The sequence below is a fragment of the Chaetodon auriga genome, chromosome 11 (assembly GCF_051107435.1).
Source record: "Chaetodon auriga isolate fChaAug3 chromosome 11, fChaAug3.hap1, whole genome shotgun sequence".
In the NCBI taxonomy this organism is placed as follows: Eukaryota; Metazoa; Chordata; class Actinopteri; order Chaetodontiformes; family Chaetodontidae; genus Chaetodon; species Chaetodon auriga.
In genome coordinates, this window is record NC_135084.1 from 11,499,126 (window position 1) to 11,511,780 (window position 12,655).

Genomic DNA, 12,655 nt, shown 5'->3' on the forward strand with positions numbered 1-12,655 from the left:
TATCTATCTATCTTAGTTTTTCCAGTCCTTCAAACGCTAGACGGCGCCCTGTTTCCACCAGCTCACCACTTCTTCTGATTTCTGAACTCTGACCTCTGTGCTTGCGTCTCTTGTCGGATCTCATTAGAGGAGGATTTTGCGGGTTAGAAAATGAAAGTATTCCTCAGGATGAATGGACTGACAAGTCTGTTCTACTAGCTTAGCATAAGCTGCGCCCACTCTTTAATGCGATTTGCGGACGCAGCGGGTCACGCTGCTGCTGTCACGTAACATAAGATACATGTGTTACTCGGTGTCGGGATTTGTTATGCTACACAGCTAGTTGGCTAGTTAGCCAGCTAGCCAGGCTATCGCCGCTAATAGTGCTAACATCAAGTCAGAATAACATCCGGCTTTAGAAATTAGCGTAAATCAGATGACTAGCAACCAGTTCTTTGTCCGGTGCTCATTAACGGTCCTCTGTCAAAATGTGTTCGAGGTCAGTGTTACCGTATAACAGAACAAGCCGCCTTGAAGTAGTTAGTAACAACAGTGAGCTAGCTAACCTGAGTTAGCCAGGTCACAGCTCAGTGTCTAACGTCAACATTTCAAGCAGTTGGCAGTGGGAGGAACGGTGTCAGGCAAGCTAACTGGGCAGCCATCAGCTAGCCGGGCTAGCTAGCATAACACTTACCGTTTACCATCAACTAGTAGCGACAGGATAACGTCTCCAACGACAATGGCTAACGTTACAGACCTGCAAACAAAATACAGCAAGCTGGCACAGGAGTACTCCAAGGTAATACACCGCCGACGTTCGCTCACTTCGTGTGGATAAAGTAAAGTTAGTTGTCATAGCGTTACATAGTTATTGACAAGGGTAGGGTAACCCACAGCAGTACCCAACGTGTCATTAGCGTTAGCCAACGTTACCATCTAATACTGTTTCAGCATGCCTCTGTAAGCAGTGACATATTTACACATGTAGTTTAGTGGAGTGGATTCCATAGTTGAAGCTGACCACGCAGACCCCTTGTTAGTGCAAAGAGACCCACTGAACTGCAACTGATGTAGCCTAACGTTAGTTAAAACATCAGACCTGCTGTTAATGCTGCCTTCCATAAAGTTATGTCGATGTAGAGTGCTGCAGGTTCAAGGAGTATTGATTTGGAGGGTATGTTTTGTGGTGCATCTGATTTAGATTTTGTCATTCAGGCACGTGTTGTGTCTGCTCCTTGTGTACATTATAACAGACGTGAAGGTTGGATAAGTAATGCGGAGTGTAAATTGATATTAATATTTTAATAATGCACAAGACCAGATGTTCCAGGATGTTTTAGGATTGCAATTATCATGGTGTGTTTTTTTTCTTGAATGTTGTTTGGCCATGTAATAATGGGATCTTGATAGACCAGCATAACTGACAATAATGAGCTTCTCCATTCTTCAGCAGTCAAAAATTATGCTGTGTTCATGTGTTGCCAGCATTTTTAAAGGTCAATTTGTCAATAAGTGACAGTAAAGCTTCTGCGTCTGTGCTTTCTCTTGTGAGCTGTGTGCGCCCTTTGTTTCTGTGTCAGCTGACTGCACGGGGAGTGTGTGCTGTTTCCTGTTCAGCTCTGATCGCCCCGTTAGCCAAGCACCATATCCTGCTGAGGAAGTGCTGACTATGTAACTGTCACACACACTGCTGTGGTTCTTAATTATCTGTGTGTTTCAAGGCCACAAGCCATTCAGTGGAGCATCGAGTTTTTGCATATGTCGTTGACCCCTCATGTTATCCAGAATAGAATGAAAGAGGAGCAACCACACACAAGCATATGCCAGAAATTTTCTGCGTAAAGGCTGATGTGAATCGCGTACATTCTGCATTGTTCTTTATTTGAAAACCGTCTTTGCCTCTCCATCCTGACCTCTGATAGTGTTTTATGTTGCGTTTACAGTTTTATGTCTCAAACTTTTCCTTTGTGTTTTAACAGCTCCGTGCCCAGAACCAGGTGCTGAAGAAGGCAGTTGTGGATGAGCAGGCCAGCTCTGTCTCCCTAAAGGTAGAATAATGTACAAAACAGGAAATATCTTTTTGATCAGAGATGCAGCTGCAATTTACAATTTCAGGCCTGATACAGGCTACGTAACTATAATGCTCTTGGGAATTCACATTGTATCAATTCAAGTTTCTAACACATGACATGTAGAGCATTGTTATGTCCGACACGTGTTTGTCATTATCCTCATCAGGAGCAGTTGAAGCAGAGGGACCAGAGCCTGAGGAAGCAGGAGCAGGAGATGGACAGTCTCAGCTTCAGGAACCAACAGCTGGCCAAGAGAGTGGAGCTGCTGCAAGAGGAGCTAGCTGTTAGTGAAGCCAAGGGCAAAAAGGGGAAGGTGATCATGAGGGGTGATCAAGGAAGTGGCTGCACAGTTGGGTAGAGGGAACAGGATGTACTGTGTATATTTTGTAACAGCTGTGAATTTATATGATAACAGACCCCTTAGGTTTGAGTGATTATAAGATTTGTAATGTTTGTAGAGCCAAAAGATCACGATTAACAGCCCCTATTTTACCTCAACCTCCTCCAGAATAGGGGAGACTCTCCCTCACAGCATGGCCTGGAGACTCAGAGTGTTTTTGATGAGGACCTGCAGAAGAAGATCGAAGAAAACGAGCGGCTTCATATCCAAGTTAGCAGCCATGTGTTTACACTGATCTCTCTTTGTTCTTTATATTCAGTACTGGGGAGGCCAGGTCATAGCTCTGCTTTCTGCTGTGTTCTCAGTTCTACGAAGCAGACGAGCAGCACAGGAGGCAGGAGGCTGAGCTGAAGGCACGACTGCAGGAGCTGGAGAAAGACTCCGAGCAGCACCAGGCTGTTGTGGATGGACTCACAGTCAAGTACATGGACACAATCGAGCGGCTGCAGAGTGACAAAGCACGTTTAGAGGTGAGGATAGCAGCAGCAGCAGCAGCAGCAGCAGCAGCAGCAGCAGGATGGAGTATGTGATATAAATGTCAGTTTTGATAAGGTTTGTTAATATGTGTGATTTTTCTTTTCAATAGGTGAAAGCACAGACGCTGGAGAGGGAAGCGAAAGAGTGCAGAATGCGAACAGAAGAGTGGTACATCCTCCTTTTCATTCACAGTTTGAGAATAATTAAATCCATCAGTGTGGTGTCAAAAGGCCAAAATGGTGATTTATATATACAGATAACTAATTTAGATGGTAGTATGTATCCATACTGTGTACAGTTACGGCAGAATTCAGGTAAATCCTTAATTCAAGAGCACTGGATTATGATTCTGTAACTCCATTTAGGCAGACAGTTTGTATCTAAAGTACTAGTTGACATAAACTTTATCTGCTTCAGTTGTTAATTGACCGAATGAAATGCATGATTTCAACTGTCAACTTTCTGTGGGCTCTGTCTGCAGTCAGCAGCAGTTGAGGCGGTGCCAGTCAGAGCTGAACAGACAGGTGAAACAGAGCAGCAGTGTGATCCAGGAGAAAGTGCCCTTCAATGACACCAGTGAGTATCTGGCTCTGAGCCACGTGGACAAAGGCGATCTGCTACAGAGCAGTTTGAAAACATTTATGTCTCTGTCACTGGTACCATAACATCTTTCTGCCCAGGAGTAAATAGTGTAATGCTACACCAGACTAATATTGCACGCAAAGAGGCAAGAGGCTTTTAAGCTATATTTGTTGTGTCAATAAGGTTCAGTGCAGGGACTGAGGTTCTGCTCTGGTTTAACAGCTTTTTCTTCCCCCCTGCAGAATTTAGTGACTACAACAGCCTAAATGTGCCACCACACAATCGAAGGCACCAGGTGAGCGAGAAAACCAGACCAGTTTTTTAAAGGGTTTATAGAGCGCATACTTTTCATGGGTCTAAAGGGAATACTTGTGTCATTTGCATTACAGCTTTTTTACTGTTGTCTTTATAGAGAAATCATTACATTTACTCTTTTTTTTGTTTGTTTTTATGATAGAGTTTGCAGTTTCTTAAACCTACATGTGGTCATTTTTAACATTATACAACACAAGGACTTTGACAATAATGCTCATCTATTCTCAAATCCTTACTTACTTACCTACTGGAATAAACACAATTCAGCAAATTCAGATATAATGGTAGATGGGGCTGCAGCTAACAGTCCAAAATCCAAAGACAAGCATCTTATTGTCATGTAAGACAAAGAAGCAAAGCAAATCTGCACAATTTAGAAGTTGAAACTTCTGAAAAATTGTTGTTTTTGCTTAATAGTGACTTTAAAAATCAGTTATCAAAATAGTTACAGCTTAATGTTGTATTGACTGAAAAATCAGTTAATCATTTGGCAGACATACATCCCATATATCACAGATCAGTTCATATAGCTGAGGTTTTTAGCTTTTTTGAGACTTGACTAAAGTGTTGAGTGTGTGGTTTGTGTGTTCTTTCTGTGGTTGTAGCTTAAAGCCCGGGACCTGGCAGGTCAGGCGCTGAGCTTTATTCAGGACCTTGTGGCTGCTCTGTTGAACTTCCACTCATACACAGAACAGAGAGTGCACATCTATCCGCGGGACTCCTCCATTGAGCCCATCTCTCCTCTGAACCAGAAGGTGAGGCATACACACAAAAGAAAAGCAGACTGCCTATTCTATTACACATGTGCAACAACATGAACTATAAAACAGAGTAGAAGTGGTTTTACATATATGATGTGTGGCATTCATTGTACAAACTTAAAGGGGTAATACCTCTCTCCACCCAGTTTTCTCAGTATCTACATGAGAATGCAGCCTATGTGCGCCCCCTGGAGGACAGCTTCCTGCACTTACACCAAAGCATCACGGAGGACACGGTCACAGTGCTGGTGAGTGCTTTTTTGGACATTGTGTGGGCATGTTCATGATGCCTGCTGATAATCAGCCGCTTATTGTGTTTTTTTTTTTTCCTCTCTTGAATGGAAGGAGACTGTGGTCAAGCTGAAGAGCTTTGCTGATAATTTCTCCTCATACACCCACTTTCTGCAAAAGATTCTTCCCTACCAGCTGAAAAGGTCAGTGCTGCCTGTGTGTGTGTGTGTGTGTGTGTGTGTGTGTGTGTGTGTGTGTGTGTGTGTGTGTGTGTGTGTGTGTGTGTGTGTGTGTGTGCGTGAGAGAGAGAAATGGAGCGGAGTGCACTGTATTGATGGCTATCTTCTCCTTTCAGCCTGGAAGAAGAGTGCGAGGCACCTCTTTGTACCGCTGCCCTTACTGTGAAAAACCAGGAGTTGCAGAGTGACATGAAGAGAGTAACTTCTGTGTTTGAGAAGCTGCAGAGCTACATTAACATTTTGGCCTTACCCAGTAAGTTATGTCATATGTCACAGCTGAGCTGATATGGTCGAATTGTTTTAGAGCGAGGCCTAAAATGTCTTTCGAAGGCGCTTGTTTTCATGGAAGGAAAGGGTTCTGTGGGGTGATCCGACGTCCTTGTTTTACGAACATATGCACCGTGTCTCAGGTGTTCGTCAGGATGCCATGCCACAGAGCAGCACCTCAGCGGTCTTCACCCAGCTGGCTGCCTGCCTACACAGTCTTCACGATGCCATTAAAGGTGAGCAGCAACGTGAACCTTTTTGTTCATTCACAACCAGCGTGACGCAGCGGGACGATTCCCTCACGTATCCACCTGGCTGCTGCTGCCATTCATAAAAGTCAGACCGGCTTTTGTTTTCACGACAATACCCACCAGCTTAGTTTGTGAAGAGTAAATATCCAGAGGCTTCAGCATAGCGTCTGTCACAGGGCGACGTCAGATGGAAGTCTGATTTAGTGCTGTCTGGAAGAGAAGAGGCGCTTTTGTATGGCTGCCGCATTTAACTGAGTGGAAACGCGTTTACGTAACGAGTGCCTTTCTGTGTTGTGTTGGTTCTCGTGGGGACAGTGACTGTGGTCAAAACTCAAAGACCTGCAGTTTTGAAATATATAATTACTGTGAAAATCTGCTACACATCATTTAAAAACCAATCAGTCAGGGAGTGTCACCAAGCAGCTGCCTTTGATCTCTAAAGATGATTAATGTCATATTTAGCTGGGGCTAAAGACGCAAAGCCAATAGATGCTGTAAACGCCTCTCCCTCTGTTGTGTTCCCTCTCTGTGTCTTCAGAGATGTCAAAGCACTACAACCAGAAGGCCAGCCTGGAGCAGGAGCTCCCCACTGTCACCCAGAAGCTGTGTACCACAACAGAGTGCCTGCTTGGATCTTTGGGCTCTCTGACCAGCAGCACTGGCAAGGTATGACCAACAGGGGGCAGGCAGCAGCCAGCTTTATATTTCCTATAGCGTATGTTCAAGCAGCACTTGTTATTTGCTATCTGTAAAGCATTAAAGCTTCATTGTGAGTAGCATTGAGTTTTCACTGCAACTGGATCACGTTGGTAATTTACCGCTAATGTGATAGCACAGATCAGCAGGACTCAGGTGGGCAGCGGTTAAATGCTCAAAGATACTGTCCAAATCACAGTTTGTACAGCTGCTCCCCAGTCAGAGCAAAGGGATGAATGATTCCCCTTTGTGAATCAAGCGAACCGTTGGCTGAGATGTGTCTGCCGATGGGAGGCACAGTCCGGTGGGCTGCGGCGTTGAATAACGCGCTGGCACACGATGCGTGGAATAAGCTGCATTTTGAGTGTGATCATCTCTGCAGGCAGAAGGCTCAAATGCTGAGACATTTATCATCCCGGACACTTGGTGGTGTAATCATCCCTATGCTGTAAACACACCAGTTAATTTGAGGCTAAACAGAATGCTGAGCATCAGCGTTGAGGAATGTCGGTATTAATTAGCATTTCTTTAGCTAAGGAGGCTGCATGGTCTTTTTGGTGTGAATGATATGAGACATCATGTCGCGTTTTTTTTTTCCAGATCGCCACTTTCTTCAGCAACAACTTGGACTTCTTCGCATCATCAGGCTACAGTCCAAGAGGCAGCACAGCTACCCTCAACCCTTTGCAAGCCGAGAGTATGCTTGCCAACAAAAAGAAAGCAGCTGCCTATATGCATGCTGTCAAAAAGGTTAGAGAAGGCTGCTGCTTACTTCCAGTTCATGACAAACAGTGCCTGAGCCTTTGCAACATTCTTTTATAGTGGAAATTTCATATGTTTTCTCTGGTTTTATCTCTCCACTTTTGCTGTTTTATGTGTTTATTTCCCCTTTTGTTTTATGATTCAATTTCTTGTTCTTAAAAACAAGGTCTTTGTTAAGAATAGTGCCATACAAATCAAGATATTGTATACATTTTGCTGTATGTCCTCCTGTTTGTTCATTCAGCCCAGGCCACAGTCCGTTCCATACAGAGAAGCCCTGTCCAACCGTCGTATACTCACCAGTTCGACCGAGAGCAGAGAAGGTCTCACTCAGCAGGTATGACACTCCACACAAAAACTCTTTCTGCAAACGGTTTCTGTTGGTTTAGAGTTGAGTAACCTCAAGATTTTGCTAATCGTTTTTTAAAGAGGTCACATCTGGCCAAGAGCTACAGGCAGGCACTCCGTGATCTGCGGACAGTGTAACCATGAGTGAGTCAGCCAGGTTTGGTTGCCCCAAACACACGAGTATAATAACACAGAGATAACGTCAAAAATGGTTCCACATGTTTATTGTGGTTTTGTGTTCTTTGAGTCACAGTAAAAAATCTGGTAAAACTGAAAACAGCAGAACAACAGCATCAGTGGATTCTCAGAGGCTGTGGAAGAGTTGGTCATAAAAGTTCAAGAATTATTTAACAAGAGCAGACATCTCAGTCTTAGAATAATACAACACATAAACTGCAGTGTCGCACTTTAGGGACAGGGTGTGAAAAGCTTGGCCAGTGAGCACAGTGTGTCCTCAGTTTTCTTTCTCTTTTCTTTTGTTAGTGTGGCCTTTGGACCAGATCAACCTGCTTAAATTTGTCACTTCTCCGTCAATTTTACTGTTACAAGAACATACACATAAACAGAAAACTCACTGGGCTTTTACCATTGAGCCATCAGGATTCGGAAGGAGCAATTTAAAGACTTCAGGAAGTTTCTGTGTGTTTAATTCCATCGATTAGATTAAAAACGTGATTTCAGAATAACCAAAGATTGTTTTATTGCAAACTGCTTTGTTACAGCTTCCCCATTTCTTCCTAAATGCTGCTGCCCTTTCACTTCCCCCCATCTTTGCTCAGCCCTCTTCCCACAAGCTCACTGTCCGCTCCTCTCCTCTCCCCATTGGCCTCCTGCAGGTACAGCAGAGCCAGGAGAAGATCGCTCGGCTGGAGCAGGAGAAGGAGCACTGGCTCCTGGAGGCCCAGCTGGGGAAGGTGCGGTTGGAAAAGGAGAACCAGCGCATTGCGGACCTGGAAGCGCAGCTCGCGGCAGCTCTAGGGGGAAGTCCGAACTCGCAAGCAGCTGCAGCCAGCACACTCGCACAGAGCCATGAGGAGGCAGAGAAAGAGCAGAAAGCTGCAGGGAAAGAGACAACGCTGTGCACTAGTCTGGTACAGTCCCTCCATTGGCTGCTGAGCCTGTTAGTTTTCGCTTGCAGAGGAAGTTTTCTGCCCATGGCACTGGTGTCTGATTTGCTTCAACAAAGGGAGTATTAACGTTCTTTTCTTGTAGCTCCCACGCTAAGCAAGTTTTTTGCTTAATAAAACTCAGACTTCCAATGTGCTGATGTGGCAGAAAAGAAGAATACTGTTGTTTATGCAAGTCGGTGCAGAGTTCACAGTGCAGTCACAATCCAGAGCATTTCGTCTCTGCACTACTTGCGTATTAGCTTTTATCTCTTGCGTGGTTAGTTTGTCCTAGCAGTGTCAGAGGCTTGTCTGTGCTTGAAGTGGATTTTTACAGCATCTGATCTTTGATGGAAGTTTTCAAACACGTTTCTCTCTTTTGTCTTGCTGCCAACAGGTTGGCATGTTGTGCACAACACCTACGGTTGAACACGTGAGTTGTCCGACATATTTAACATATTTAAAGGAAGAGCTCCTGTTCAAAAGAAGCAAATAAAAAGCGTTTGAAATCATAATATCTTCCCTGAAGGAGAAAAACCATCTTATCTAGCTGGATGTTGTGTCTGTGCTTGCAGGTGGGAGACGAGGAGTCCAGAGAGCAGCTGATAAAGACTCACTACATGACCAGAGTAGGAGAGCTCACCACCCAGCTCCAGATTTCAGACAGCAAAGCTGTGCACTTTCACTCTGAGGTGAAGCTCTTATGAGAATGGTTATCTCAGTAACTGCTTCTTATAGCAGAGAACTGACCTTTTCACAGCACGCAGCCTCTCTAACTTTGCTTGTCATCTGGGAAGAGATATGGAAACTCTTAGTGCAGTGAAGTCACTTGCCCTGTTCCCTCCTGTGTTCCTTCCTATAATCATTCCACAACTATTTTTGTCTGCTTCTTTAATTTGCTTGAGAACAGAGAGTGTAGACGCTGAACCAGAAGTTAACCTTGTTTCTCTGTTCTTTCCTCTTTGTGCTTTGGAAATAGCTCTTGAGTCCCATTATTACCAAGTGTTGCCTTTTTTTATTGAGAAAGTGACACTTTATATTTTTAGCATTACGCTGAGGCTTGATCTGAATGGAGATATTTGTTTAAGTGACATCCTGTCACAGTGTGACTAACTGGTGTGCCAATCATCGTCATTTTGTATCGTAGCAACAGGGATGCACCTGATGTTGAGTCAGTGTCTCAGGTATTAAACTGTCACTTTTTCAAACTGTGTATTTACCTTTGCCGCTGTTCTCAAATATACCCATTACTCAAAGGAATATCTCCCTTTATTGCAGCTTTTGAAAAAGATCTGTAAAGTGCTAGGCATGCATGAAACCCACCAGGGGGCCGCAGTTGTTTACTTTCCTTTTTCCCTTTCTAGTGTCGAGCTTTGGCCAAGAGATTAGCCATCGCAGAAAAATCACGGGAGTCTCTGAGCGAGGAGGTCAAACTGGCTAATCAGAACATCACGCGTTTGCAGGTAAACTACCAAAGAGCTTCCTGTCAGAGTACAGACAGTAGCGTCTCAAATCACAAGACATTATAACTGTGGCATCTCTCGTTCAGGATGAGCTGGCTACGACGAAGAGGAGCTATGAAGACCAGCTCAGCATGATGAGCGACCACCTGTGTAGTATGAACGAGACTTTGAGCAAGCAGAGAGAAGAAATCGACACGCTCAAACTGGGCAGCAAGGTACAGCACTGATATCTGTGTGCTTTTTATCAAGTTGCTGTCAAAATGTTTGCCTTTTGAAATGTTCGCTTCCCTCTCAGCTTTGTTTTCAGCTGTCACAGCCTGTCAGTCTCTGCATAAATAAATCTAAAAGCTGCATCACTACAGAGGGGTGGTAAGAATCCAGCGGCTTCGGGGAGTGTGAAGGATCAGTTCAGGCTTGGTGGTGTAATGGGACGCTGTAAAGTTTCTGTCAGTTACGAGGTGAACTGGGAGGTCGTCGGCGGTGCTGTGGTCGCAGCCGGGCCTGATGGGAAAAGCACCTGCTGCAACCATCTGAAAAGGTCGTTAAGTTAAAGCCGCGGAGATAGAGAGGCCTGCTTTGAGCATGCATGTTCCTGCGTGTACGCACACAGGTGGCTGCGTGTTGGGAAGTCGCAGGACGGAACACGTTTGTGAGTTGAAGGTGGTGATTTTCTCTGGAAGGCCAGAGACCAGCCTCAGCATGTCTTAAGATTTGAAATTAGAATGCCAAACAAATCTGTGCTATCTCAACTTAGCTTGAATACAACCCAGTAATTTTCATTTTGTGCCAATCTGGGATGCAAGTTGATTTAAATTCTTTGCAGAGCTGAGCTTGTACGTTTTCTGTTTCTTTTAGGGAAATGCCAAAAAGAACAAAGGACGCTAGAGCTGCCTCATAACTCTGGCTCCATTTGGCAGCACAAAGGGCACCTTGAGAGAAGATCTGGTCTGCGGAGCCTCCCAGCAGCGATCCGGTACCAACACCAACACTGTCACCAAACCACAGGCCTGGCTACATCGGCCTCAGATTCCCCTGACAGGCAGTGGAAATACAAGTGATCTGTTACGGAGGCTTGACCATGTTTGACTGAAGAAGCCTCCTTTTTTCCCCCTTTTCCTTGTCTCAGCACCAGTTATAACATGACTTGCTTAAAACGCTTTCTGAAACAGTACCGGAAGCTGCTGCTTGACCTTTTTGGCCAAAGCAGGGTGGGAGAGAAGCAGCTTTTCCCCAAAAGGGACAGAGGAGTATAAACAGTTGGCAGTGATTGCTGAAGTCAAGACTTGAAGACCAAACCCTGTTGATCAGTGTGCGTATTTTTCCTGCTTATCGTGCGAGAGAAAATGAAACCTTGTATTCTTACTGCTTATCTGTGAGAGCCGGCCAACAGAGCAAATGTTGGCATGGCTCTGTGTGTGCAGGGTGTTGTCTCATTGTGTGACTGTGGCACCAGGCTTTACAACATGTGAGTATTGTTTTACACTTAGATTTTTTTTTTTTTTTTTTAGATCAAATTTGAGATAACTTGTGCAAGTGGTTCCGAGGGCCTCAGTGTCCACATGCAGCATAAATACCCCTTATAACACATGCATATGTCACAAGGTTCTGTAAAGAAGGGCTTTAAAACCTGAACGAACAACACACTTGAATTCATTCCTCGTTTTGGGAAAACTTCAGCCCTCTGGGAGTGGAGAGAAGGAAGAGAAGAAGGCTGCCTTGAAGCACTGGTTAGCTGTGTTTACTTAGACGAAAAGGACGGGATGGACAAGTCGGAGCTCGTAAAACGGTGTCAGTCTGTCTCTGTGAAGTTACTCTGTAACAGTAGTTATTTTTATCACCAAAGTAAGTGTGGATGTGCACTCAGACGCCTGATGTGGCACAACGGTCTCTTAATTCATGTAGTTATATGTGTGGACAAAAAGGGTTCATGTGAATATACACACATTTGAAATCATGATCTAAGTGTAATGTAGAATTTCTAAAAAATATATATATATATATAAAAAAAAGGCATTTATTCAGAGGTTACAAATCTTTATTTTCCACAACATGTGGAAAATTGAACCTGCAGCTAGTTTTTTTTGTGTGTGTCTCCGATAAGGTTTGATTTCTGGGAAGTTTCATAAAGGGGTTGGCCCATATTGTAACTGGTGCTTAGACAACGTGATTCATTAGTCCCGACTGAGTGCGGTTAAAGTTTACAGTAAAATAGAACCTCTTTGGCTTGTACTGACATGAGGCAAATGATAAAGAGGCTCAGCCGTGGAGAGCAGTTCATTCAAACCTCTTGTTTGTCAGTCTAAACCTGCCAGCAAACCTTTGGCCTCAAAGATTTGCCAGCGCGCCCGAAACTGATAAAAAAAAAACAAAAAAAAAACAAATACTTGTACTCTCACAATGTAACCTGTTCAAAAGCACATAAAAATATGTGAAACAAAATAAAAAGCTTGTTCATTTAAATGCTTCATGGATTTAGATTCACTTGGTTATTAATGATCTTTGACTTGTCTTTTCATGCTGTGTTTCTGGGAGTGTGAGGAGACTGGGATTTCAAATTGCCTATGATTAAAACAAAAAAAAAAAGAAAAAGAAAAAAGGCTGTAACACACCCTAACCACTGGGAAATGAGGCAGGCAGCACCATTTAACTGGACATATGAGAACTGGAAGATTACTGTTTGATGCCGTCATTTTGTTTTGGAAGGGA

At 44.0% G+C, this 12,655-nt stretch overlaps 1 protein-coding gene across 2 annotated transcripts; it reads left to right on the top strand.

Moving 5' to 3' along the window:
• The first annotated feature begins 97 nt into the window (after positions 1-97).
• On the top strand, positions 98-12,196 carry ppp1r21 (protein phosphatase 1, regulatory subunit 21). 2 transcript variants are annotated; one of them, XM_076743230.1, is made up of 22 exons: positions 98-778; positions 1,959-2,027; positions 2,218-2,364; positions 2,560-2,661; positions 2,757-2,921; positions 3,038-3,096; positions 3,410-3,504; positions 3,753-3,805; positions 4,431-4,580; positions 4,733-4,834; positions 4,932-5,020; positions 5,173-5,309; positions 5,467-5,559; positions 6,113-6,240; positions 6,871-7,020; positions 7,277-7,369; positions 8,217-8,471; positions 8,884-8,919; positions 9,062-9,178; positions 9,851-9,949; positions 10,036-10,164; positions 10,805-12,196. In XM_076743230.1, the coding sequence occupies exons 1-22, from the start codon at positions 719-721 to the stop codon at positions 10,832-10,834; spliced, it is 2,358 nt and encodes a 785-aa protein (XP_076599345.1). In that variant the 5' UTR covers positions 98-718; the 3' UTR covers positions 10,835-12,196. The 2 variants fall into 2 exon arrangements, with proteins under 2 accessions (XP_076599345.1, XP_076599346.1); XM_076743231.1 differs by having other exon boundaries at positions 2,218-2,334.
• Positions 12,197-12,655: the final 459 nt, after the last annotated feature.

Excerpts from the sequence above, each read along its gene's own strand:
- ppp1r21 (XM_076743230.1), top strand. The coding sequence starts at position 719 with ATGGCTAACGTTACAGACCTGCAAACAAAATACAGCAAGCTGGCACAG. Across the intron at positions 3,806-4,430 it reads CACACAATCGAAGGCACCAG|CTTAAAGCCCGGGACCTGGC; the intron begins GTGAGCGAGAAA and ends CTGTGGTTGTAG. Across the intron at positions 5,021-5,172 it reads CTTCCCTACCAGCTGAAAAG|CCTGGAAGAAGAGTGCGAGG; the intron begins GTCAGTGCTGCC and ends TTCTCCTTTCAG.